The 26,196-nt window shown below is 64.1% G+C and overlaps 2 protein-coding genes across 2 annotated transcripts in view; one reads left to right on the top strand and one right to left on the bottom strand.

The window, feature by feature from the left end:
* The window catches only part of LOC128139055 (dedicator of cytokinesis protein 2-like), an 82,882-nt gene that overhangs the window by 16,608 nt on the left and 40,078 nt on the right, over positions 1-26,196 (bottom strand).
* On the top strand, positions 473-23,537 carry LOC128139052 (INSYN2B protein-like). Its single transcript, XM_052780973.1, has 4 exons — positions 473-576; positions 11,374-13,286; positions 17,934-18,008; positions 23,105-23,537. Exons 2-4 carry the CDS (start codon positions 11,752-11,754, stop codon positions 23,301-23,303), a joined length of 1,809 nt encoding a protein of 602 aa, XP_052636933.1. The 5' UTR covers positions 473-576; positions 11,374-11,751; the 3' UTR covers positions 23,304-23,537.

The raw sequence follows: 26,196 nt of genomic DNA, 5'->3' as shown, positions 1-26,196 counted from the left end.
GTCCCCAGCCCCGGGGCGGGCGTGGGCCTTCCCCGGCGCCGTGCAGCCGCTCCCGGGCCCCGCGGTGCTGCTGGGCTGGGGGACGGGGGCTGTGCCCCACCGCGTGCCCGCCCCCGACCACCGGACCGGCCCCGGTGCCTGCACCCACCCACACCCCCCCGGGACAGACGCTGCCCGGAGCCTCGGCCGTCCCGGTCCCGGGTCAGCTCTGCCCTCTCCGCCTGCCCGACGCCGCCGAGCAGCGCCTGGGCACCCGCGGACGCGCGGCTCGGAGTGTGCAGCCATCGCACCGCCCGGGGAGCCCGGCCCGGCCCGGCCCGACCGGGAGCCGGCCGAGAGGCTGCGGGTACCGGGGCTCCAGGGCGCGGCGCGGCTCCCCGCCGCGGGGCTCCGCCCGGGCACCCCGCATCCCGCCCGCCCGCCGCTCCGGCGCCGACACCGGCTCCGCTCCGCCCCGCCCCGCCCCCGCCGGCTCCGCCCCGGTACCGGCGAGCCCGCGCGGCTCCGCCCCGCCGTGCCCCGCGCCCGCCGCCTCGCTCCCGCCGCTGCCCGACCCGCGCCGCCGCCGAGCACCAGGTACCGGGCGGGCTGGGGAGCGGGGCCCCGACCGGCGGACCGGACCGGACCGGAGCGGGGCGGGGTGGGGCGGCGGCCGGGCCGGGCTCGGCTCTGCGGGCATCGGCCCTGCGGCGCCCGCTCGCCGCGCCGGGAGCGCCGCGGCGGCGGCGGCACCCGGGCCGGGACCGGGACCCCGGGCGGCGCGGGTACCCGGGGCGGCGCGGCAGCCCCGCGGCCGGGGGCGGCGGGGCGGGGGACCCCGGGGCCGGGAACGGCGGAGAGGTACGGGGAGCCCCGAAAGCGGGACTCCGCGGCGGTGCGGGGACCCCGGGGGCGCCGGGCCGGTGCGGGCACCCGCGGCCGGCGGGATGCGCGGTGGCCGGCGGGGCCGGGGCAAGGAGCCGGGCTGGGCGGGGGGGGGGGGGGAGATCCGCGGTGCCTCTTCCCCCCCGCCGCCGGTGCGCGGTGCCCGGTGCCCGGTCCCGAGCAGCCTCGGCCGCCCCGGCGCCCCGTGCTGCCGGGGGTCGCGGCAGCCCCCGGGTCCTCCCCTCTGCCCCGCCGCCCGGCAGGAGCCGCCCGGGGAAGCGCGGGAGGCACAGGGCCGGTGGTGCCCCGCACTGAGCACCCTGTGCTGGGCACCCTGCACCGAGGTGGCTGGTGGCACCCCACATCGAGCACCCTACGCCAGGTACCCTACGCTGGGCACCCCGCACCGAGGTGGCCGGCGGCACCCGGCACCGAGCGAGCCGCTGGCTGCCATGGCAGGGGTCTCTGGGGGACACAGCCATGCTGGAGGCGGTGGCGTGGTGTGCAGCCGAGGGAGATAATTCTGTGTTGAGAGCTGCTGTGGTCGAGGGGCCGAAGACCCCCGAGGGGTCTGCAGGCCCTGTGCTGCAGCCCCGCTGCCCACTCTGCCTGCCCTGCTGTGCCACCCCGGCCTGTGGTGCCTCCGCTTGCCGAGCAGCTCCGTGCGGGAGATGCGGGGAGGGAGGTGTGCTCTGGGAGCAGCCTGCCTCGCTCAGCCTGGCTGGCTGGCGCTCTGCTCCCTCTCGTTAGGAGACGCGTCCATCAGCCAGGGCTGTGTTTGGTTGACACACGCACACGCATGATCCCAGGGATGTCACTTTCTGTACCGCGCGCCGCGCTGATGCTGGCCAAGGGTATGGCTGCTCACGCTGGAGGGATTCAGCCCACGTTGCTCCCAGCAGTTCCCAGTGCCGTGCTCTGCGTTCAAGGCCTTTGTGTCTGCCGGTGGGGTTTCGGCAGCCGCTGAGGTGGGAGCAGAGCCGGACACAGCCTTAGCTGCTCCCTGTGAAATTGGAAGGCGCAGCTTTCAGGGCTGCTCCAGTCCTTCTCCTCCCCATGGGAGCACACATAAAACCCAATTAGAGCTGCGGCTCCTTGCAGAGGTGCGGGGGGAGCCTGGAGAAGAGGTCTCCATGGAGCCCTTTTTATGTTCGGAGCACAAGGTGGATGCATATGAGTAGTTGGTGGGACCTGGGCTTTGCTAGCATGTGCCCGCATGGGGACGGTGGGTGTCAGCTGGGCTGCCTGCCTGCTTTCGGAGGCGCAGAGTGCGCCTTGTCAGCTTGCAGCTCCCTGCGGTCTCCACACTCTTCACCTCCCGGGGGGCATGGGAGCGAGCCCCCCGGGACAGCCGTGGTGGCAGGGGACGCTGGGGACTGCCGGCTGCGCTCCCTCCTTGCTGGTGCTGTCTGAGGAGAGGGGCTGGAGAGCCACTGGGGAAATGACTTCCAGGCAGAGCCGGGCTTAGGCTGGCACCTGCCATCCTTTCCCAGAGTGTCTCCTCTCTGTGGGAAGTGTTCAGTCCCTCCAGTGTGCTTGGAGCAGCAGAGTGGATTTAAATGCAGAAGCTCCTTTAGACTGAGGTTATCTTCTTTATGAATTACCATTATTATAATTATTTAATAGTATGGTAGCATCCAGAGGCCACAAATAATTAGTGGTTCTATTCCAATCTGTAGTAACAATACTACTTCAGTCCTAACCAGTGCTTTTGGACAAGGTCTGTCTTGCGTGTTTACGAAGATGGTCCGTATCATCCTAGCTGTTTGGGGGGGGGCAGGAAACGGAGGCACACAGCAAAGACACTTGCTAATTCCTAAATTCCCCCGGTAGCCAGTGTTGTCTAAAGTGCATAAAGATAAAGGGGGGACTGACTGCTAGACGGCACTGGAAATCCACTTAAAGGCAGGAATTTGTATTCTGAAACGACATTCTCCCTGTGTATGCTGGGAGGCTGCAGCCGCAGAGGTCTCCCGCACTGGCTGCCAGGACCGTGGCCAGTGAGCACTGGTGGGACAGGGGGCTGTCTCGCAGGGGGTGGACGAGGCCGTCGGGGCAGCACTGCCTGCCCCCAGGGCCGAGCCCCCAGGAGTCTGGACTGGCACATGCAGGGTCGACTGGGGCAGTGCTGTTGCCTCTGTGAACTGCTGGGCACCCAAGCCTTTCCAGCTTTTTCCAGAAATGTGCTTTGTGGACAGCTTGTGGCTTTCTCGTACGATTTCTGGCATGTGAAGGAGCACACAGAGTCCCAGTCTGTCAGGGCTCCCCAGCCCGGCTGGCTGCTCCGCTCACTGGGACGGTTTGGCTCCAGATGGGTGCCTGAATGCCATTCTCCAAGAGGTGAGACGTTCCTCCGCAGGAAAGCACGGAGCTGCAGGAGATCTTGTGATGAGCTGTGTCTCCCGTGCCGAAAGTCTTTGGGCTGTGTCCTACTTCCCTTGTCCTGTAATCGCTGCAGGAACAGCCCATGTCGGAGGTGCTGGCAGAGCCCGCGTGCTTCAGTGCTGGGCACCGGCGGAGCTCTCCCGCTCCCAGGGCCGGCTCTTCGCGTCAAGCGTTTTCCCACGTCTGTGCAGCCGCGCAAGGTGTCTCCAGGACTCGGAGGAACCTGATATTGGCCACGCCACGTTCACTGGGAAGGAAGCAGCCGAGCAAGGTGTTTTTCTTCCTCCTGTGGTGGTCTCTTCCGTAGCCCCTAAGAAAGGTGCTGAACTGCAGTGCCCAGCAGCAGCTGCAGACTGCGAGGGACGCTCACCTGCTCCTCCACAGAGGCGGCTGAGGGAAGCCTTGGGACGTGAAACAAACTCCTCCTGACCACATCCCGCTCCATACAGGCTGTCTGCCACCGTCTGCCCGTGTTCCCCTGGGTAGGTCACCCTACCCCTTCATGTCTCATTTAAAATGGTGATATCAGTGCTCCTCTGCCTGGCAAAGAGAGGTTGGGAAGCAAGCAGGTAGCAGTGAGAACAGAGACACTACAGTCATGACAGCTGTATTAGCATCCATGGGAGACAGAGGAATAATTTGGCTTCTGCAGGTTTCTGAAAGCTTTGTGCAAAGGCTTTGTACTTCACTGTGCCTCCTGACCATGTAAACTCTCCATCTGACAGCACCAGTATATCTGCAGTTGAAAGAGAGAGGAGCGATGCAAGTGAGAGTCGATGACCTTTGCGTGCCGGGAGGAGGATGTTGTTGCTTCTTCCCTAATTGATGGGATTCCTTCCGTGGGGCATTAGCTGTGGTGCGTGCAGCGAGGGCGGCCGGGAGCCTCAGGCAGCCCTGGAGAGGTGCCTGCAGGGTGCCCGGGGGTGCTGGCGCTGCAGGGAGAAGGGTGGCGGGGGCTCCCTGCTCCGGCCGGGCGATGAGAGCCTTCTCCTGGGCCCTGTGGCTGGGAGAGTGACTAATTTTCCTGCAGAGCACTTCAGCTAGTGACCTAAATAGAGATGTGTGCAGATCCCTTGGCTCATGCGAGCTGCCGCTTACACCAGGCCCAGGCTGACACAGGGGAGGACCCGTGTGTCAGTGACGGTCCCCGGAGGCCCCGGGCGATGCTTGCTGGGGGTGCTGCGGAGCACGAGGCGCCCGCAGCATTGCCCCGGTTGCAGGAGACTGCTCCTGCCGTCCTCCACCAGGCCAGCCCGGGTGTTTCTGGTGGAGCCCGAGAGGCGTTTCAGCAGAGCCTAAGACCTCGCCTTGAATCTCCCAGGAGGGAGGAGGTGAAGTGCTGCGTGCGTGGAGGGAGGCTGCGAGGACCACTGGAGACATGGGGAGCTGGCCTGGGGGCACATAAGCAGAGCCGGACCGACTGAGCACTGCGAAGTGTGGCTGGAGAAGGGACGTGTGTCCTCGCTGTGAGCGTACAAAGGCTGAACGCTGAGAAGGGAGAAGAGCTGTTCAAGCGGAAGCACTATATTGGCACGAGCACAGTCACATATAAACTGGCCATGATTAAGTGCCTGCAGGAAATTAGAAGGTCTGTGAGCCTCTGAGCAGCCGGGCTCTGGAAGAGCCTCCAAGAGAACCGTGAGGGTAGGGCATGAGCTGGCTTCGTGGCAGAGCTTCCTCAGCGAGGAACCGGATTTCGGGTGTGCTATCTGCCCGAGGAGATGCTCTTAGTCCTCCATCTTCCACTCCCACAGATGCGCCAATCCGAGTACAAACGCATCAAGTCCTCTTGGAGCCAAGGCGGGATTAAGCTCTGCTGCTGAGTGATGTGTCGTGAACCTGGCTCCTGCCCGGTCCTCTGCTGAGAGCAAATGCCTCATCCTCCAGTGCCACCCCTCTCCGTCGCCAGCAGCACCTCTCTCCTTTCCAGAGATCAGGAAAAGCAAAGGTTTTGTCCCAAGAGAAGCTGTTGTACCCAGTGAGTGGAGATGGGTAATTAGCTGTTCTCTTCTGCAGTTCCAAGAGAATATGACTTCCTCTCTCATAAATCTAATCTCCTGGCTTCCTGCGTCTTGAGGAGAAGATTTATGTGTCTGCTCTGGTTTTCCCTCTGCCACAGACGTTACCAGGAGGACGAGGTGGAGGATGGGTGTAGAAAGGGCCAAAGCTGGCCGGGGGACAGGCAGGATTGTTCACGGGTGTGGGGAGCAGCTGGACCCTCTGTCGGTGCCTGTGGTCCCAGTGTTCGATGGCTGTAGCTGGGGTCTGCCCAGCAGCCTTATCAGTCCCGGGGTGGTCTCTCCCACAGGATACCAACGTTCATCGAGTCAGGAGGAAGAACTGAGCCAGGCCTTGCTGCCTCAGAGGAGGCGGAGGAGGCAGGCAGGCAGCTGGAGGCTTTCCCTCTGCTCTGCGGTATTTTTGGTAGATGCGGGTAACTTTCCAGACAGGACAGTGTGAAGCAGGGCTCTGTTCCTCTGAGGCCAACCCTGCAGCCCATGTGAGATGAGTGTCAAGATACAAAACCAGAAGATTTAGTGCCTCTCTCACAAAATTCATCATCAGTCAGTACTGGCCAAAGAAGAGTGGCCCAGTCATGGGGCTGCTGGCTTTCCAAGGGGAGATTCACAAGCCCTTTACAGGCTGCAGGTAGGAGCTGACGGTGCACTGGCAAAGCACGGGCTGGTGATGCAGGACCAGGTTTTGGATCCCACCATCCAAAGTGGCGCGGCAGGTTCATGGATCCAAAGGGCTCTGGGCTGGGGATGGCAGCCGGGCTGATGCGTGATTGAGAGCCCCGGCGCTGCTCACAAATCCCCGTCATCTGAATAGTATTTGATGTTTGCGGGGAGTGAGGACAATGTGAGGACTGGATGGGAGTTGGCACCTGAAGTTCAGTGGTGTCTGTGACCGGGTCATGGGAAGCGGTTCCTGACGCTTCCTTGGCTCCTGGGCTCACTCAGTGGAGGAGATGTTGTTCCCAACTGCACTGAGCATCCAGCTGAACCGGAGAGCCCACTGCTGAAGTACTCGTGTCATCTATTGCATTACAGTGGTGTCATCTGGTTTTATCTATACATCATCTGATGTGACCTGCTGTCTCACCTTATTCATGTGCTCGTAATTCCCATATGAACTAGAGGAGAAAAACACTCAGACCTTAAAAAATTGCCGAGATGGAGGATCCTCCACTGTGCAAATCCTTTCCAAGTTGCTCTAGGGGTGGCTGGCCTCACTTTTTAAGAAAGTCACTCCTCTGACTTCCCCAAACCCCGGTTTTCAGCTGCCATGTTTTGCTGCTCGGACAGAGAGGAGCCTGGGGCTTCCGCAGCAGAGACCTGTCCTGCACAGCGTCTGCTCCATGCTCTTTGCGTGGCTCTGTATTTGTCTTTTTCCTTCCTTGCCTTTCTCTCAGCCTTGGTATAATCCACACATTTTCTCAGTGCTGAGTTTTAGCTTTGAGGTCAGTGACAGCCAGCGCCTGCGCGGGGCCCGGCTGCCCCTCCACAGGACCCGGGCAGAAGCACGGCTAATTGGCAATGATCGCTGGATGATTATGTCTTGAGACATGCTGGTTAGCCAGTTTTTAATCCATTTAATGTGTGCCACATTGCTTTCATATTATTCTGCTTTCTTCGTCAAAATGTCAAATGCCTCACAGAAATCCAAGTCTGCTCCGTCGAGGCTTTTACCTTCATCAACCAAACTTGGAACCTCATCAAAACAGACACCAAATTGGTTTGATGAGCCGTGTTCTCCATGGCCCTGTGCTGACTGGCATGGCTGGTACATGCTGCCATCCTTCAGCTGTTATTAGTCAAGCTCCAAGCCCTTTCCCCCGCCGCTGCCCCCGGCCGGTGCCAGCCCACCTGCACCCTCCTGGCCCCCACCATGCTGGGGCTCTGCCGCTGCCCCATCCCACGCGCTCGGACTCTCCCGAGGCCCAATCTCCACCGACATGCCCCGGGGAGGACCCCGACCTCCCCTGTCCTGCAGGCACAGAGCCCAACGGGGTGCGCAAGAGCAGAGCACCGGGGCTCAGCCTCCCGCGTCAGTCTCAGGAGGTCGTGCAGCCCCGCTCCCCGGCGGAGCTCCGGCAGGGCAGGCAGGAGGGTCGGCGGGCAGGGCTCCCTGCTCCCCCTCACTAGCAGGGATCTCCCGAGAGCCGCCTGCACCAGGTGCCCAAGGACGAGCATCGGCCACGACACGGTAGCTAGGACAGGTCTCCTTCAGCCATGCCCTCCCCTGCCCTGTCCCTGATCCCAGCCATCCCCCGGGAGAGAGGACCTGCCGCAGCCCTGGGCTCCCAATGGACAGGACCCTGGAAGGGACCTCAGTGGGGCTCCGGCTTCACAGCACCTCATCTCTCAGCACTGCCCTCCCGAGAGCCCTCGGCACTGCAGGACTGGCCAGACCTGTGTGTACCTTGTTCTCAGGTAGGGCGGCATTAGCAGGAGACATCCCTACTCCTGCTCCTCCAGTCTGACCAGCCCAGGTCCCCACACTGGGGTGCCTATGGGGGAGCTGGTGGGGCACAGGAAGGCAAGCGGGGAGCATGGCTGCACTCTGGACACACGGTGCATCAGCTGGGGTAGCCAAACATGTGGGGGGCATGGGTGAGCACGTGGCCCCAGGACTGGGATGCTGAGTGCCGTTTCCCAGTAAACGTGCTTGAAGATAGCAGCTGGAAAGTGCTGGTGCGGCTGGGTGCCTGTGCTTCCTGCACAGCCCCTTCCTGGTGGCCCTTTCTGTGCATCCAAAATGTCCCTGGAGCCACGCTTCCAGGCAGATCCATCAGCAGGGCGGTTTCCTCCGATTCAACTACAGTACTGGGGGGGAGGGGGGGACATCAGATACCACAGCCGCTGGGTTGCACAGTCCTGACTCCGTCCTACAGCAGGACTCATTATCAGCACTCGAAGATGCCAGCACGCTGCAAACAGCGCCCGGACGCGGCACTAAATCTAACCATACCATAAAGCATATGCAGAGAGATGAGTGGGAGGGTCCTAGCTTTTGGTGTTTGACATCCTCAGAGCTGTTCCCAAATGGAGTTAGTGCATGTATAATTTATAGACTTTTTCTTTGTCCTTGTGGCTTGCCTCTGATCTCTCCAGCGGTGCAGTTCGGGAGGCAGAGGGTGCCTAGGCGGAGGCCCCGCTGACTGACAGCATCGCGTTTGCTGCGTAGGCAGCGGAACAGCTCGGCCGTGGTTCAGTGAGGTCCCCGCTGCGGGCTCATGGGGGCTGCATCTGTGCTCAGACCGTGGCGGGAGTGCTCCTGCCCCATGCTCGGCTGTTGGAGCGGTTCCTGGCACCCTCTGCCCCGTGCCCGTTAGCGCTCTTGTTAAGGAAACCTCCGGAGCAGGCTGACCACACGCAGCCTGCGCTCTGGGAGCGCTCAGCCCGGCTGCGCTGGTCCCGAGCCGTGCTCAGGAGGCAGGTCCAGTGCAGCGACGTGCCAGCCGGTCCCCCTCTGCCACTCGGCGCGTTGCCCTCCCTGGCACAGACGCAGCCGGGGATGCCGAAGCGGGACCTGGGCGGGGGGGTGCTGAGCTCTGGGCACCTGCCGTCGCTGCGGCACGAGCGGGGAGAGGTGACCCTGTGGCTGTGGCAGGGCCTCGGCGCATGGCTCGCCCCGCAGCCCCTCGCTGTCCCGGCAGGCTCTGCCCCGTCCCGTGCAGGTGCCGGCACAGCCCCTGCCCCGGACCAGGCGCCCGCCGGCAGGCGTGAACGCGGGGCTGCTCCTGCCACGCTCGCACGCAGGCTGCGGCGAGCGCAGGGTGCGGGGGCAGGCAGCGCTGGCTCCGTCCCCGAGCCAGCTCTCTCCTCCGCCTGTTGCCGTCCATACTAACGAGGTGCCCCGTCCCTCCGCTGTGTCTCCGTCGCGTCCTGCCTCACAAACATCTCCCGGTGTCTGGGCACGGCTCCAAGCTCGGGAAGGAAAGCGCCGGGCGGCTGGGCGGCGCGTGGAGCAGCATCCCGACTAACGCTGGGGGGGGTGCGCGGAGGCGTTGGGGCGTGTGGTGCCGGGGCGGGAGGGCTGCGTGAGCCCCCCGCTCTGCTGGGTTGGCGGCTTGCTGCCGGCCTGGGGAGGCACCGGGCACCGGCACGCTCGGCACTTGGGAAGTTTGTTCGTTACCAGCGCAGGGTGACTCCAGGCCGTGGTGCTGAGTCAGCCGCTTCGTTACAGCGGGAACAAGGCAAGATGGCGAGGGGGGCCGGGGGGCTGGCTGGTGCCATGTGTGCATCCGCAGCGAGGGCAGGAGGGCTGCGGAGCAAGCAAGGCTTTTGTCTCAGCGTGCCGAAGAGGGTGCGGGTGCACCGAGGGAGCAGTGGGCTGTGGTCCGGGGCAGGGGCCACGGTGCTTGCGGGATGTGGGACGTGGCATGGTGCCCATGTCGCTCCGCTCCTCACCTGCACCGCAGGTACCTTTGGATGTTTGCAGACCTCGAATGCTGGGAGACTGAACCGCCGAGCGAAGCAGCGGCACTGCCCGCCGGGGCTGGCATCTCCGTCTCTCCCACCCTGTCCCCGGCGCTGCTTCCCAAAATGAGCCCTTAGCCTCCTCTGCACCCCGGGGGCATCCCGGGCAGGGCTCCTGGTGTGTGCCCTGTGCTCCACGGTGTCATGTGTCTGGGTAGTGTGAAGGGCTGGGGCAGCAGCCAGACCAGGGTGGGCAGAGGCAGAGCAAGGCGGGCATGGGGGCTTGGTGCTGGTGGGGGGATACGGCCAGGACAGGGCTGCGGAGGGAGGTTTGCCCTGCCTGCGTGGGGAGGAGGAGCCCTGCATAGCTGTGCCCTAACGATGGCAGGGATGGGGACGTGGCTGGGTGTGATCCCTCCTTTGCAAGACCCCCCCGGGTCCTGCCCCTGTACTGCCTGGGAAGTGCTGCTGGTGTCAGGGACGCATCCCCAGGTACAAGCTGTGGCCTCGATCCTGCAGCCAGGTCCCAGCGGTGGCCCTGCATGCGGGAGCTGTGCCACGTGCCTGCACGTGAGGCACAGTGAGCAAGAGCTGCGGTCGGTGCAGGCAGGCAGGCTGGCAGGGGCCGCATGATGGCAGAAGGTACGATGCCTCAGGGAGACCTCGCTCTCCAGAGGCAGTCCCACCACAGCCTCCCCGAGCCACAGCCCTGCGCAGAGCCAGGGGTGAGAGCTGGAGAGGCACCAGCAACTGCCCTTCTCCATGGTGAGGGGCAGGGAGCGATTCCCCAGTCTTACCGAAGTTGCCATCTCAGCCGCAATGCCCGTTCTCCCTCTCGACTGGTTCTCACACGCCCGAAGCGGCTCAGTGTCCCCGAGCCACGGTCTCACCCCCTGCCCACGGAGCTGGTCCCCCACACCTGCAGCCCAGCCAGCCCTGCTGCACCCCAGTGGGTGCTGTGTGCATGATGGGTCCCCCATGCCCAGTCTGGCCATCCCTCACGCATGACAGGTCCCCTGTGCCCAGTCCGGCCATCCCTCACGCATGACAGGTCCCCTGTGCCCAGTCCGGCCATCCCTCACGCATGACGGGTCCCCTGCGCCCAGTCTGGCCATCCCTCACGCATGATGGGTCCCCTGTGCCCAGTGCGGTTCTGCCCCATGCAGGATGGGTCCCATGCCCGCTCCAGCCATGCCCCACACAGATTGCGTGCCCCACACCTTGTCCAGCCCCACGCAGAGCTGGTGCCTCGTGTGCGGCGGGTGCCCTGTGTCCATCCATCCCGTGCAGGACCCCCCCGTGCCCAGCCCAGCTCTGCCCCATGCCCAGGCGCAGCAGCCCCCCGTGCCTGCCCGGTGCCTGCCCTCCCGCTGCCAGCGCCCTGCGAACACGAGGCACCAGCCCCAGTGAGGCAGAGCTATTTTTAACAGCTGCTTCTGCTTGATTTGAGCTGTGAACTTGTAACGTGTTTATGCTAAAGGGGTTTCTTTTTTTCCTTCTCTCTTTGTGCTGAAGAGGCAGCGCCGGAGATCAAAGCTTGTCTCTTCGCGTTTTGTGATGGCGGGGCTGGAAGGGAGTGCACAGAGGCGGGCAGAGGCCAGCGGCTCCGTGGGGCAGCGTGGCACGCAGGGCACGCTCCTGTCCTCGGGCGGCCACGGTGGCGGGGCCGGGGCTCACGCACCTCTCTCTGTCCCCGCAGGTCCGGGAGCCCAGGAGCCATGGGCAGGGACGGCCGGCACCCGGCACCCCGGGCAGCCCGCCGCGGGCGGCACTGAGCCGGGGCAGACGGCAGCGGGACCATGGGCTGCCGGCGGCGGCGGGGAGGCACGGCAGCAGGCAGGGCTGTCGGGGCGGTGCGCTGGGGGCTGTAGAGCCGGGCAGCGGGCAGCATGCCCGGCAGCCTCTCACCCGCCTCCCGCGCAGCATCCCTTCTCCGCGGCGGCGTGGGATGAGGCCGCCCGCTGCCCCGGGCAGCTCCGGGGACGGGTGCAGCCCAGGGCTCCGGCCGCCGGTGCTCGGCCCCCAGCGCCCCGCCGCAACGCCCCGCCACAGGGCAGCGGCCCCGGGGCCCTGAGCCATGGTCAGCCGGGAGCCCCTTCCCGGCCCGGCCCCCGCCGGCGAGGGCAGCCAGGAGAAAGCCATGACGGTGCGCTCGGTGCTGCTCAACCGCGACTCGCCCGACATCGAGAGCCGCCTCAAGCGCCGGCGCAACCGCACGCAGCAGGTCCGCTTCAAGGACCTGGTGGAGGGCGGCGTGGGGCGGGCGGCCAGCCCCCCCCTAGGGCCCACAGCCACCGCCGGCCCCAACACCCCACGTGCCTCGCCGCCCCCCAGGGACGCCCCTGAGCCGGCGGCTCTCTGTGCCTCGCGGCGGAGCTGGCCCCAGGCCCAGCCGGGCTCGCTGACGCTGCCCATGCCCAGGAAGGCGTGCATGAGCACCGCTATCCAGACCTCCCCCAGCCTCCAGAAGCCCTTCCCAGCCTCCCAGCCCCGCAGCAAGAGCGTCTGCAACGTGGCCGGGGACGCCGTGCTGCCCGCCGCCGCGGGCAGCGCCCGGTGCCCTGGGCGGGCCGTGCCCACCGTTACCAGCTGGGCTATGCCCCCGCGGGCGCCCGGCAGCCTCCCGGTGCACGATCACGCCACGGCCCTCGCCCAGCACGCTGCCGTGTGCCGCGTGCCACCGCCACCGCCCAGGGATCCCTGTCCCCCTCATCTGGGCACGGCTGGATGCCCCGCTGCCCGCTGCACCTCCCCGGCGCAGAGCTGTGCCCCCGAGCCCTGCCCGCTGCCCTCCGCCTGCGCCCGGCTCCGCGGGAACCCCAGGGGCGGCCGCGGGAACGCCCCGCGCCCGGCTTCTGTACCCTGCGGTGAGCCCCGGCCGCCCACCGAGCCACGGGGGCTTGGCCGCAGCGATTCGGAGCGGAGCCTGCCCCACGGGCGCCCACCGCCGCAGCCCTTGCCGCACCGCCAGCAGACCATCCCCGCCACGGACACCCACGGCCTCTGCCGGCCAGCTCAGGGCAACCCCCCGCGGGACCCCCCACCACCCCAGCACCAGCTCTGCGGCACGCCCTGGGGGGGGCCCTGCTGCACCTCGACAGCCCCCATCCCACCAGCGCCAGGCTGGCACGGCTCTGCCGCCGCCGTGCCGGAGAAGACACCAGCTGCGCTTGGCCGTCCGGACCCCCGTGGCATCTGCAGCCGGCTACGCGACACCGAGCCTGGCCACGGCCGGGCAGGACCAGAGGGGCCCAGGGAGCCGCTGCCCCCAGCCCCGCAGGGCCCCAGCGTGGGGACGCAGCCGGCTGGCCGGGCACCAGAGGTCCCCCGGCACGGGCAGCCCTGCCTCACCGCCGAGCAGTCTGAGACACTGCGCCACGTCCAGGACCTTCTGCAGCTGGTGGTGGCGGCCAAGGGGCCGGTGGGACCACCAGCGGGGGACGAGGACGCCCAGACATCTCAGGGAGAGGGCCCCCGGCGGCCCGGGGAGCAGGGGGACCTGCAGTCCCAGCTGCAGTCCCTGGAAGGGGTGCTGGAGACCAGCCAACAAACCATCCGGGTGCTGCTGGACGTCATCCAGGACCTGGAGAAGAAGGAGGCCCAGCGGGACGGGTGAGCAGGTGGGGATGGAGGGGGCGGGCAGGGGGGGCCGATGTCCCTGCGGGACCTGTGGATGGAGGACTGGGGGGGGGGCCCTGCCAGAGATTTGGGTGCTGCCACCTCCCGGACGCATTTCCCTCTGAGAAATTCAGAGCTTCTGTCCATGCACACGCGGCACCGTGTCTTGGCGCGACGTCTCGCCCACCCGGCTTGTTCTGTGTGTGCCCGCGGTGCCCTCCCCATGCCCAGGGAAAGGGCGCAGGGGGTGCAGGCCAGGGGGATGAGGGGAGCTGGGTCCCCTGCCCGGTTCTGGTGCAGCTGACATGCCCATCGGTCACGGGAGCGGAGATCTGGGATGTCACATCCCGACTGCAGGCTCAGCCCAGCCGTGGCGGATGCCCTGGGGACAACGTCCCTGCCGTGCCTCGGGGAGAGCCTCCCTATTTCTCACGCCTGTTTTCAGCCCCATCCTTGGAGTTGGATGGCACAAAGTCGGTGTCCGGTGCCTCAGTGACTGACATGTCTGTGCCCCGGGGAGGTGCCCATGCACCCCCATCCTGCCCTGCCCGGCACAGGACCTGCGCCATGGGCAGTGGGGCAGGGCATCCCCTGAGCCAATTTTCCTTGGCCTCCCAGGCAGATTTGCCAAATGGAGCAAGGTGTTAGAGGTTAGTGTGTGATGTCCCAGAGCTGAGACCCTCCAAACTCATCTCACACGAGGGCCACCAACCTCCAAGGAGATGCGAGGAGCTGCTTGCCCCATGCTGGTCCTGGCACCCTCCTGTAAAACCTTCTACGGCTTATTCCCCATGCCCCGAGATGGCCAGCTCCCACCAGGGCAGTCTGATGATGCATTCATTAATTAAATAATGCCTGTGTTGGCTGTAACTGAAGTGCAGGCAAAGCTGCCCTCGTGCTACCTTCCAGAGCAGTGCTGGTGGGAAGGGACTGATGGAGGTCTCTGGTCCAATGCCCACTGAAGGTGGGTGCAGCCAGGACAGGCTGCTCAGGACCTTGCCCAGCTGCGGTTTAGTGTCCGAGGGGATGGAGATCCCCAACCTCTCGGGCCCCTGTCCTAGTGTTTGACCACCCTCAGGGTGAATACGTGCTCCCAGTCTTTAGTGCTCATGCAGCTCATGCCCTCTGCTCCTCGTGGGGAAAGAAGCAGTGAAGAGAAATATGCATGCAGCCTTTGCAGTACCGAGCAGCGGCCGCGGCGCAAGATATTCCCATTAAGCTCCTGCCGCGATTCCCCAGAGTCGGCCGTCATGGGGGCAGCAGCTTTGCCTGGGCGCCCGTGCTGGGAGCACTGGTGCTGGGGCAGAGGGACAGCCTGGGAGGCTCCGCGCCGAGTGTCATGGCTTGGCCCGTCCTGCCCTCAACGACCCATCTGTCAATGAGGTGGCCCTGGGGACTGCGGTGGTGTGGAGCATCCCCCACACGGCTTACGGGCGGCATTTCAGGTACAGCCGTGCTGTGCTTCAGTTGTGTGGGGACAGCCCAGGGCACTGGGATGAGAGAGCTCGTTAGTTTGGCAGCTCATTAGTTTGGCAGCTCATTAGTTTGGCCTCACAGGTGGAGAGGGGCCCAGGCTGCCAGGGACACTGAGCTTGATGTGTGTTGCAGCGGTATTGGTATGTCTGATTTGGCATGCGGTTTTGGGGAGGCAGGGTGGCACACGGGAGGAGATCAGGACCTGCCAGATGGGCAGCTCCTGGTAGTTCTGGCCTTGGTGCCTGTGCACGTGTTTTATTGTTTTATCTAAAACAAATGACTGCTAAATACCTCCTTCCAATTAGGGGCAATAGAGGCAGTGTGGATCCCACACAGGCGTTAGCAAGAGCATGCGAGCCCGCGCAGGCATTTAGGCTCCCTCGCTGGCACAGGCTGCCTGGCTGCGGGCACAGCCCGTGTGTGTCCATCCCAGCCGGGAGCTGCCAGCAGCCCTGGGGCGCCGGTTTCCACGGGCCCTTCCCTGCGCTCTGAGCACCCGTTCCCCCCCGGCCACACGGGAGCTGCCTGTCCCAGTCGGCTTTGTGCATGCCCTGGCCGCTCCTGCCCTGGCGCAGCATGGGCGACCTCGCCAGAGGGATGGAGAACGTGGTCCAGGGCTTGGCCCTGTTTGCCCAGAGAAGGAGCAGCACCAGCAGCTCAGCACACCCTGGCTCCCCAGGGAGTTCAGCACCCCGCCTGTGCTCCTGCGCCCTCCCGGCTTTTCTGAGCAAAGCACTGAAAAAGTGCTTCTTGTGGCCGGCACAGCAGTGCTGCTCCCGTCTCCGCAGACGGGGACCTGAGAGCAGTGCCAGGGGCTCTGGCCAGGGCTGGGGTTCGCTTCTCCTGCGATCGCTGCTGCTGGGCATCAGCGTGCAGCCCCGGCACAGCCCTCTCGCCTCTCGCCTGTCAGGGTTGCAGGAGGGTCTGCTGCCCCCGGGGCTGCGCGGCTGCTCGGAGGGGAAAGGCCGGGGACACCCTCCAGCGTGCCCGCAGCCCTGCAGTCATGCCGTGGCCGTGCCGAGCCTCGTCCCTGCAGGGTACAGCAGGGGCATGTGCAGAGCAGTGCCTGTTGAGAGGGCAGGTTTGCTCCCTCAGTCAGAACGGAGCTTGTCTGCTCAGGAAGCTGATTTAGCTTCACTGCGGGCAGCTTAATTAAGATCTCGGCTCCTTATACTGTTGCAGTCAAATGAGCAAACAAGATGCCCGGAGACATAAGGAATGGGATAGGAAATCACAGAAAAAATTATCCCAGTGTCTTTATGCTGAGGAACAGCATGGCCTCATTTGCCACGGGTCAGCATCCTGCAGGCGCGCGGTGGCTCCGAGGCACCCGCCGTGCACCACAGCGGTGCCACCAGCCCCGATGCCGCTCGCTGTGTAACATGTCCTCACAGGGTCCAGGCATCTACCGCCAGCAACATCCCACACCAAACACCTGTCCCAGGATTAGCTCTCATCCTGGTAGAAAGGCACAGTTTATACGTTAGATACTCGCGCACACACAGATATATATGTACCTTATATATATATATAAAAGGTATAATGATCTAATTTATGTGCTAACAGTATAATCCCAATTGTAATATATAATTTGGTCCATTAAAAGACCTAGTTTCTGAGGGCTGAGAACAATCATGATCAAGGTCGAGTAATAGGAGGAAGATTTAAACAGGAAAATGTGACTACTATGTGGGACATGGGGGTGTTTTCTCAGCTGTCCCCCAAGAAGCCGCAGCCTGCTCTGCCTAAGAGGGGCAACGGAGATATGGAGATGGAGTCCGCAAGGGTAACCAAAAGCATATCACAGGGCCCTTTTCTTACAGCTCTGAGAGAAACCGGAGTCAGGACACCAGTGGGGAGCACCCACCAGCAGTGCTGGGGTGCCGGGGGTCTGCAGGCAGCCCCACAGTGCAGCCCCAGCACGGCCCCAGCACCCTGGGGGGTTGCGGGGGCTGCAAAGCCAAAGGCACACGAGCTCAGTTCAGAGAAGCTGCAGGCTGCTAAGCAAGGAGAGACATCGGTCAACCGTTTCCCTGGGCAGGTGGTGGCTCTCCTGCCGGCAGCCGAAGCCAGGGCCGGCGGTGGCGCGTGGAGGCTGCCAAACTTAGGGGAGCACCGGGCTGGCACTGTGGCTGGGCGAGAGGTTCACGGCCGGTCCCTGGGAGGCCGGGACGCTGCAGCCGGTGGACACGCTGTGCTTGCAGGGCGGCAAGAGCTGGGACGTGCTGCTGGCAGGCAGCGGGGACGCTGGGGACACGGGACACTCAGTCTGCATGGTGGGACCAAAGCACAGACGTGGTCCTGGGGAGCAGGCACCCCGGGGAGCTCCGGGCAGGAGGGCAGCAGGGCAGGCAGCCGGCGTTCGCCCAGCGGCGCAGCACAGTGTGTGCTCCCTGCGCAGCATGCAGCTGGCCTGGGGATGCATCGGGGCTGGCATTTAGCACCAGCAGGAGAAACATTCAAGGTGCAGACACCTTCTGTAGAGATCAGGGAGGAGGACTGCGTTGGGGTTGAGCCGAGCTTTGGCACTCATCAGCTTAATTTGAGTCCTATGCACCTTCCCTGGAGCAGGATGCTTTTCTGGTACAAAAGCACCAAAAAGAGATAAATTCTGAGTTCGGCATAGGCTGGTGATTAGTCTGGAGCATCTCTCTGCCCATCTGTCAGGGCACTGCTGTGTGCTGCCAGTGCCCCCGCATAGACCTCGCGCAGCCCACGGTCCCACTCCCTCTATGGCACCATGCGTGGGGAGATGTGTGGTGACCTGGGGTGGCCACGGGCATGAGGTACAGCTCTGGGATGGAGAAGAAAGGAGGTGGACCCAGTGTGAAGGATTCGAGGCTTCTGCTGTGCCTGTCTGAGAAATCCGTGGAGCTGAGAGGCACCGCGCTTGGCCTGGCATTAAACAGCATCGCACGGGAGGAGAGGAGCTGGGACCCAGGGAGGAGAGGAGCTGGGACCCAGGGAGGAGAGGAGCTGGATCCAAGGGAGGACAGGAGCTGGGATCCAGGGAGGAGAGGAGCTGGGTCCCAGGGAGGAGAGTCGTGGCTCCTGGCTGCTGGAGTATGAACTCCAGAGGCAGATGAGGGGTCCGGGGGCAGCTGAGGAGGCACAGGCAGACTGAGGCCAGGTCTCCAGGCTCACAGCACTTCTGCTCTGTCGCAGGCGACACTCGTACCGGACAGGGCAAGACATCGCCAACTGTGGGACCTGCCGGGACTGTGCCTGCATCATCTACAGGTAAGAGGCAGCTCTGGCACCCTGCACGTTCCTGACGGGGCCCCTGTGCCCCTCCGCCCCTCAGACTTCTAATTTGGCTATGAGGCAGAGGTGCAGGGGGGTTTGCAAGTCTTCACTTCTGGGGACCGTGCTGGGGAGGGAGGGAACCTGCCCACCTGTGCTCCATCTCCTGTCCCTGTGGCAGGGTGGATGCTCAGGGCACCCCAAGCTGCGAGGGGTTGCAGGGTCTCATCCTGTCCAGGTCCGAGCTGTCGGGGGGGACGTGATGCTAACACAGTCGCAGCTTTTCCTCTCCTGTCCCTCCTAGTGCAGGAACTCTCTGTTCATAGCAGGAACGCCTCCAGCACCTTAGGACAGACACAAACCCAGCTAGCTGTGCAGGGCCAGCCGAGACCCCTGTGCCAGGTCCTGTCCCCGGCAGAGGCCATTGCAGGAAGCTCAAGGGAAAAGGTGACGGAGCACGTGGGGAGCAGTTGTCCCTGTGCCACATGTGCAGCGCCGTGTCCTTGTGCCTCGTCCTGCTCATCCACGTCCCAAGGGACCCGTCCCATCTGGGTACACAGAGGCTATCGACCCCACTGTCCCCGCAGCTGCCCCTGCTCCCAGGGCACCACATACGGACCGCTCTTGGGTGTTGGGGAGCACCAAGGACGGACTGCTCACAGGTGTCAGGCGGCCGCCTTCATGACAACCACCGAGGCTGCCTAAGCCCACTTCAGCACGAAGGCATTCTGCCACTGATCACAAGTTACAGGGGCGACAGCTCGCAGGGAGGAGAGGGCCAACGCCGCACAGTCTGCAGCACACCCTCATCTCGCGCCAGCCCCGGGGGGCACCTCGCCGGCCAGCCCCTGCCAGGCTCCGGGTGAAGGCCAGAAGGTGCTGATTTACCAAAGAAAGGCCATTGCCAAGGCCCCTGTGCCTGCTGGGAGGCTCCCATGGGACTGGAGAGAAGGCGGCAGTGCCTGTCGTGCCAAAAGACAGTTCGGTGCAAAATGCATCCCCACCTCACAGCCTGGGGCCCCAGCAGGCAACCATGCACCCAAGGGGCACAGAGGCGTGCTCATCGGCGGTTTAGCCAGCACAGGGTAACCTGGGTGCCCAGGCAGAGCTGCGGCAGAGCTGGGGATGCATTTCCATGCCCGAGGACCACCGCTGTCCATGTTCTGCTGCAGCCAAGGCCAAGCAGAGGGGCCAGTCCTGGCCCAGGCAGGTGGGCTGCTGCACCAGGGCAGGCGGGACGGAGGCAGCAGGGACAGAGATGCCATTTGAGCCAGAGCCCGAGCCTGGGCTGTGCTGAGGGCACGGCAGTGCAGCTGCCCAAGCCTGGACTATTTCTGTCTTTGCTGGGTGACTCCTTCCTCTGCAAGGAGTCCTCAGACAGGGCTTACAGGCTGCTCCCCACTAGCAGCACGCTCCAGCCGTGAGCTTGCAGCCTTCCCTCTCTCCTCACAGCTCTCTTTGTGGTCCTAAAGGCAGCATCTCCCCCGGCAGGTTACACCGTGCTGAGGTATGGTCACACAGCTGCCCTGCCAGCCCCGTGCCAGGCAGGACACTGAAGCCACAGCTGGGCACAGCTGGCAGCCGGCGTGCTGGGGCCCCTCAGTAGCAGATTTGGAGGTGCGTGGGTGCTGGCATGGCATGGGTGCTCACTGTCCTTGGAGCGGGGCTCAGCTCACCAGGCCAGCCCAGGAGACATTTGGGCACACCGGTGCCAGTTCTTCCCCTGGCCTGCTGCCGGGGCTCCTGGCATGGGGGCAGGCACCTCACCACTCTGCAGCCAGCTCCTGCCACGTGTCAGAAGACCAGAGCAGGGTCCTGGCCTGAATCTGGTCCCTTTATCTCTGTGGAGAGCAGCTCCTGCTCCCAGGAGTAGATGGGGTGATTTTCATGAAGGATAGCTGACTGGCTACAGCTGGAAGAAGAGTTGCTCTCGTTTGATAGCAGAGCATTTATCTTCTGTAACAGCAATATATCGGGGAAAGCCTCATTAGTGGCTGGTGGGTGGGCTTGCTCTGAGTCCAGGCTGCATCTCTTTGTCCCTATGCCAGCTTTGCACAGATGCTGCAGACAGACTGCCGGTCACACAGGGGACTCCTGCGTCTCACCGGGGTCTGGGACCATGGGGCCTTAGCTCTGCTTCCCCAGCATCAGCTTTGGGTCAGGGTGTGGAAGTCCTTACCTCCGCTGCCCTCTCCTCAGAGCCCATTTGGTCTACGGGCAAAGGTGTCTCACGCCCTCCCCAGTGCAGGCAGCAACGTGTCCCCATCAGCCCTGTGGGAATCGGGAGAGTTGCAGTTTCGCCTGAGCCTTTTGCCTATCCAGGCATCCTTGGGTGTCCGTTTGCCGCTCTGGCCATGCAGCCTGCCATCTCCCTCTGTGCATGTGCAGGTGGCTGGCCAGGCATGTTCTCTTTTTGCTATTAATTAGGCTTACTCTTCTAGTGCTCGGAAGTGTAGGATGTGGAGCTCAGAGCTGGTGCTGAGCAGCACTCTGCGGTGCACATGGTGTGCACACAGGGCAGTTTAGCCGCTGCCACTGTGCTTTTGTAAGTGCCTGTATGTGGGACGGATGCACTCTCCTCTGGACACCTCCGGGCTGGAGGTGCACAGCTCCGGCCCCCACTGTGCACCAGCATCCCCGCACCCCTGTGCTGGCCGCCCTGCGCACCCACGCTGCCGCGGCAGTGCTGCGTCTGTCTCTCTTGTTCTCCACTTATTTACACCACAAACTCCCCCACTGTAGCTCGTGGGGGACTTCAGTGCTAATTGGGTCTGACGAGCCTGTCTCCACACAGCATTCCGGTGGGGAGAGATGTCACATCTGGGGGAGGTGGCTCCCTGTAATTGCCATGCTCTCACTGGGGACTCCCTCTGGGCTTCGCTACTGTCCGCGTGATAAGAAGAGGCTCCGGTGGGACACGGGGTGGGTGGACTGGGTGCAGCACCCAGTGTAGAGTGCATTGGGTGCCAGGAGCCGGGGTAGCACTCCCAGCACCAGCCCCCGGGGATGGCCCACAGGGGGAACAGATCTGCCTGCCTGCATCCCATCCCAGGGCCATGCAGGAACGTGCCAGATGTGCACCCCTGTAGCAGCCCCGAGCCCTTCCACTGCGTCTGTGCTGGAGAGTGGGGGTCCCTCCGCACGCTGCCCCCCCCGCTATGGGACTGTCTGCCACAACTCGCCCTTTTTGCTAGGAATAGCTGGGGACAATCGGTGTCCTCACAGGGAGAGGTGATGGGAGGTGAGAGGAAGCATCAGCGTGCCGAGGGGGAGCTTGCAGGGCGCTCCCCGTGTGCGGGGCGGCCACGCCACGTGTGTGGTCCTAGGCACACACTGCAGCACCTCGCTGATCTGATGGGACGTGGCTGGTGTGAGGAGATCGGAGTGCTTTCCATGTGAGGAAGCATCACGGTGCATGGCAGCCAGCCGGGGTGCTGCGGGGACACCGGAGGGCTCCAGCACTTGGAGAAAACCTGGGGGCTGTGGTGGGAGGCACAGCCCTTACCTACCCAGACCCAGGGCACCCTAATTCCTTGCATTGCCAGTGGTGTGACAGGCAGCAGCACAGCCCTTACACACTCGTGCCATCTCCTGATGCTGCAGCTGCCCTCAGGCCGTGGGGCCAGGCGCAGCGCTGGTGGCAGCAGCAGCAGGACGAGGCGCCCTGGCCCCAGGGACGCACAGCCCCTCTTTGGGGGGAAAATGGCTAACCAGGGTCCCACAGACCCTGGGCTCGCCCCCCTGCAGCAGCACTGGTCCCCAGCTAGGGTGGTTGGCCGGCTCCCCGCCGGTCATGGACAAAGTCTTGGCAGTTGTTAGCTGAGCTGGGAGGGACCCTGCAGCCCTGGGGTGATGGAGCAGCACCACCAGAAGCCGTGCCCTGCTCGGGGGAGCACGTCACGGTCCTGTGGCAAAGGAGCGGCAGTAAGGGAATCACGCTGCCATGGCCAGCAACTACAAGGTGCCCGGCGTGTCCAGAACCTTCCTCTGTCCTCCACTCTGTGCTGGGAGCATGGCTGCCTTTGCCAAGGATGGCCAGCCCCTGCAGCAGTGCCACTGGTCCCTAATGGGCATTCCCACTGATGGCGTGATCAGAGCAGAGGAGCCGCTGCGCTCCCGAGCTGGGGACGCTGCTGCAGGAAACACCAGTTACCCGGTGCCCGAGTGCCAGGAGCACAGTGGGCTGGGAACAACTCCCTGGCACTTCGGGAGGGCCCTCGCAGCAGATCAGCTCCCCAGGAGGGACTTAGCATGTTTGTCCTTGTTTAGGGCAGGCGTTTAGGCCAAAGGGGCACCGGCAAGCAGGTGAGACAGGAAAAAGCAGTCAAGCCCAAGAGAAAGGCGGAGGCAGCACTAGGCTTTGAGGATGGATGAGAAAGATGATGCGGGGTGTGCAGCTGAGGGTGGCCCATCCCGAAAGACCCCCTGCCACCAGGTCTGGGGCTGCTTATTGGTCTGTCCCTCTGGAAGGAGAGATCCCTGGATGCTCCGGCACAGCAGGTTTAGCCGTGCGGTGCCATGTGCCCGGCTGCAGACTGCACTGCTACAGACAGGACAGCTGTTTTGGACGGATCCGGCCCCCACCCCACCACTTGCAGCCTCTGAGGGTGAGGGTGGTGGGCTGGAGCTGTCTGAAGGTGCATGCCAGCAGGATGTCCCCTCACAAGAGCGCACAGTGACCCCGGGAAGTCTGCCCACCGGGAAGTGCCGGGAGCCCTGGAAAACGCTGCCAGAGAAACACCCAAAGGGCCACTCGGCACCGCAGGCTCCCAGCCAGCGGCTGCTCCCGCATGAGGCCCCTGCCCCTCCCGCGGGCTCAGTCATCCCCTCCAGCCGTGGGACGAGAGCCACCGAAGCCAGGCTGGTCCCCTGCCCACGCACGCCGTCCCCGTGCAGCAGCCTCAGGAGCGCAGCGGGCCTGAGCTCCCCAGGGACATGTCCTGGGGAGGTGCGGGGGGGTGCTGAGCTCCCCAGGGGCTTGTGGGGGGACCACAGGGGTGGAGGCAGGTGCCGGGGCGCAGAGCTGTGGCAGGCAGGGGGCTGCAGCCAGCGATGCCCTCTAATGCCGTCCCCTTCGCTCCGCTCACCCGCAGCGTGGAGCACGATTTCAGGCAGCAGGAGGGCCGCTTCCAGCAGGTGCTGAGCCATATCGAGGGCGACACGACACCAAGCTCCCCTGCGGCGGCGGTGGGGGCCGTCTTGCCGCCCAGGCAAGAGCCGTCACCGGTGACGAAGCTGCCTGCAAAGCTGGACGCGAAGAAATCCAGGCGCAAATGCTTCTGGTTCCTGTGAGCCGGCGGTGCCCGGTGGGCCAGGAGCGCAGGGGCACCGTCCCAGCACTGACCCCCTGCCCACGTCTCCTTCTTCCTCTCCCTCCCTCTGATGGTAGGGTTTGGGTAGCACCAGCTTTTATATTTTTAACCGTTCAGTTTAATGTATCGAAGCCCCTGTGTAAATAAGGCAAGGGGAACAATGGCTGTATTTAATGAGAATTCAATAAATTCTACGGAGACGCTATTTTTGTTACATCCTCTCCCACCTGTGCACTTCTGTTCTGGGTGAGGATGAGGAGGGGGCGGCGGCTGTTCCCCTGCGCAGGCTGCAGCGCTCGCCCAGCCCCGGGCGCCCACAGGTCCTCGGCGAGAGCAGCCTTGGGCTCTCCTCTGCCTCGGGGCTCCCCAAGGGCCGCCTGCAGCCCCAGTGCTGCCAGCCTGCCCTGGCTGAAATCAGTGCCCATCCCCGCAGCCCACACCGTGGGCTGCTCACCCGTCCCCCCGGTTGCTGCCTGCTGGTTAACCAGGAGCACCGAGGATTTGTCCTGCACCCCTGGTCAGAGACGGTGGAAAATGGTCTCTGTGGGACCCTGGCTGGGAGAGAGGAGACCTGTCCCCAAAAACCTCCCGGGTGGGAGGCTGGGCTGGGTGGGGGTTCCGGGGGGACATGGCTCTCCTTCCAGCAAGCATCTCCGACTCAGGCCGGGGGGGGCTGAGCCCCGCACAGCCTGCCTGTACCTGGGGCTGCCACAGGAGCAGGGGCTGCAGGGGCTAGAAATTCCCTCTCCCCTTCACGGCCATCTGGCAGGGCCTCCCTGGCTGCAGGATGCGCTGGCTAATTACAGGGAGAAAGGAATTAGCAGCTCAAATATTCCAGCCTCTGCAAGGCTGCCCACGAGAGGAGAAATTCAGCGTCAGTTTAATGAGGGTCCCAGATCAAAGCGGCCGGCGGCGGCAGTGGGCGGCGAGTGTACACCGAGCGCGGTGCGGTAAGTGCTCCCCACGCTCCTCCCCAGCCTGCCGGGATGCGCCGTGCCCTGACCACCCTCTGCTGCCATGGAGCTGCGGGGCGAATGCTTCCCAGATCCCGGGGCGATGCCACGTGTGGCACGGGGGCTCTCAGCTCAGCATCTGCCGGTGGCAGGAGCAGTCACGGCTCTCCCAGCGGGGTCTCCTCAGAGAGGAGGACATTCCCCAGCCTCCTCCGGCAAGCACCTGGCACCCGGGGCCACAGCAAGCGGCTGTTGCAGCCACAGAGGTCCGGCAAGGGCGAGCAGAGGGTGGGAAGGTCTGGCCACGGCCTCTCCAGCTGGTGCCCACACCACGGTACCCCAAAGCAGGAGACTCGCACGTGCAGGAGCTGACATGGCGTTAAACCCCATCCCTCGTGCCAGGCACCCGCCTGGCGCTCCCGAGGAGGGTCGGCAGTGCCGAGGGGCTCCCATGGTCCCGAGCGGCCCCGGCTGCTCAGCCGTGGGAGATGCTGCGGTGCCCAGCGCCGGTTCCGCTCGCCAGCGGCTGCCCGAGCCTCAGCCGCAGCCTCTCCTGCAGCAGCTTGTCCTTCCCCACTTGCGAGCCGCGTGGGATGGAGCCGAACTGTCCAGGCAGGGTCAGGGGAGGTCGGAGGCCTCTCAGTGCCCAAGTTCCCAGGACAGTGAATCTGCGGCGCTCCTCCCTTCTTGCCCAGCAGCAACAGGGTGGACGGACGGACGGACGGAGGCCACACACGCGCCTCTGGTCCCCTCAGACCTTCCTGGCAGCCAGAGCTGCTGAGCTGCTGAAGCAGCCCGGGCTGAGGGGCCTCGGACGCCAGGCTGAATGCAGGAGCAGCATCATGGAAATCATGAACGACACTGGGAAAGCTGCCAGACAGCGCTTCTGGAGCCCAGCAGGGCCAGCGCATGGGAAGGGGAGCAAGCAGTCGGAGTGAGGTGCAGCCAAAGGATCGCTCCCCTTCTCCTGCGCTGTATATGGGGCCATGCTGCAGCACCCAGCGTCCCTCCTCGCCTCTGTCACAGCCTGGCAGAGCACACCCAACAGCTCTTTTTGCTCTTGCTTCCTCTGGCACTGAATCACGCAGCCTGGGAACAAAGGCTAAAAGCAAGATGATACCAAATGCAACCCTGTACGCGTCTCCTGCCTGAGTCACACGTGAATCATACTCCGACGCCGAGAGCCCGCTGTGCCTGCCTGGCACAGCCCCAGCGGCAGAGCTTTCGGCAGCAGAGCCAGGGGCGCGTCTGGTGAAGCGGCACTGCCTGGCCACGAGGCCACTTGTGCCCGAGCACGTGCCAGGGACTGCACCCACCATCGGCTTGGCTGGTAAAGCCACCCCAGAACAGCAGAGCCGCTGTTGGGAAATGTCACCACGGGGCTGCACCTTCAGGGCTGCGCCGGCCAAGCGGACAGGGGAGGGCAGGCTGAGCTGGGAGCCAGAGGGAAGACCTTGTGCCTCCGCTGTCCCTCGGGATATGAGAAGGGGTCACTGGGCAGGGAGCAGCAACGCCGGTGCCTCAGCGCATCGGCAGGAGCAATCCCAGCATCCAGGATGCTCACAGACCAGGGCAGCCTCATCTGCCGAAAAGCATGGGCAGGTCCAGTGAGGATAAAGTTATTGCCTTGGTTTAGTTAGGTTTTTATTAATGAGAACAAAGAACACGATGGCAAACCTGTAGGCTTATCCCAAGAAGGCTCAAGCAAAGGGCCAAGCTGCCGCTCCGGATGCCCACACCTTCCCAGGCATGGCATGCAGCATGGCATAGCACGGTGCTTCCCTGCAGCACGGAGCTTCCCTGCCACTGCACAGCCCCGCCGCTCGCTCTGGGGTCCCGGAACACAGTCAGACCCAGCTCCTCGCCCACCCTTGTGACCCAGAGCAGCTTGTCAGGCCCACTCCTCGCTGCCCGGCCGAG

The sequence above is a fragment of the Harpia harpyja genome, chromosome 2 (genome assembly GCF_026419915.1).
Source record: "Harpia harpyja isolate bHarHar1 chromosome 2, bHarHar1 primary haplotype, whole genome shotgun sequence".
Taxonomy (NCBI): domain Eukaryota; kingdom Metazoa; phylum Chordata; class Aves; order Accipitriformes; family Accipitridae; genus Harpia; species Harpia harpyja.
This window is presented reverse-complemented; position numbering and strand designations above follow the sequence as displayed.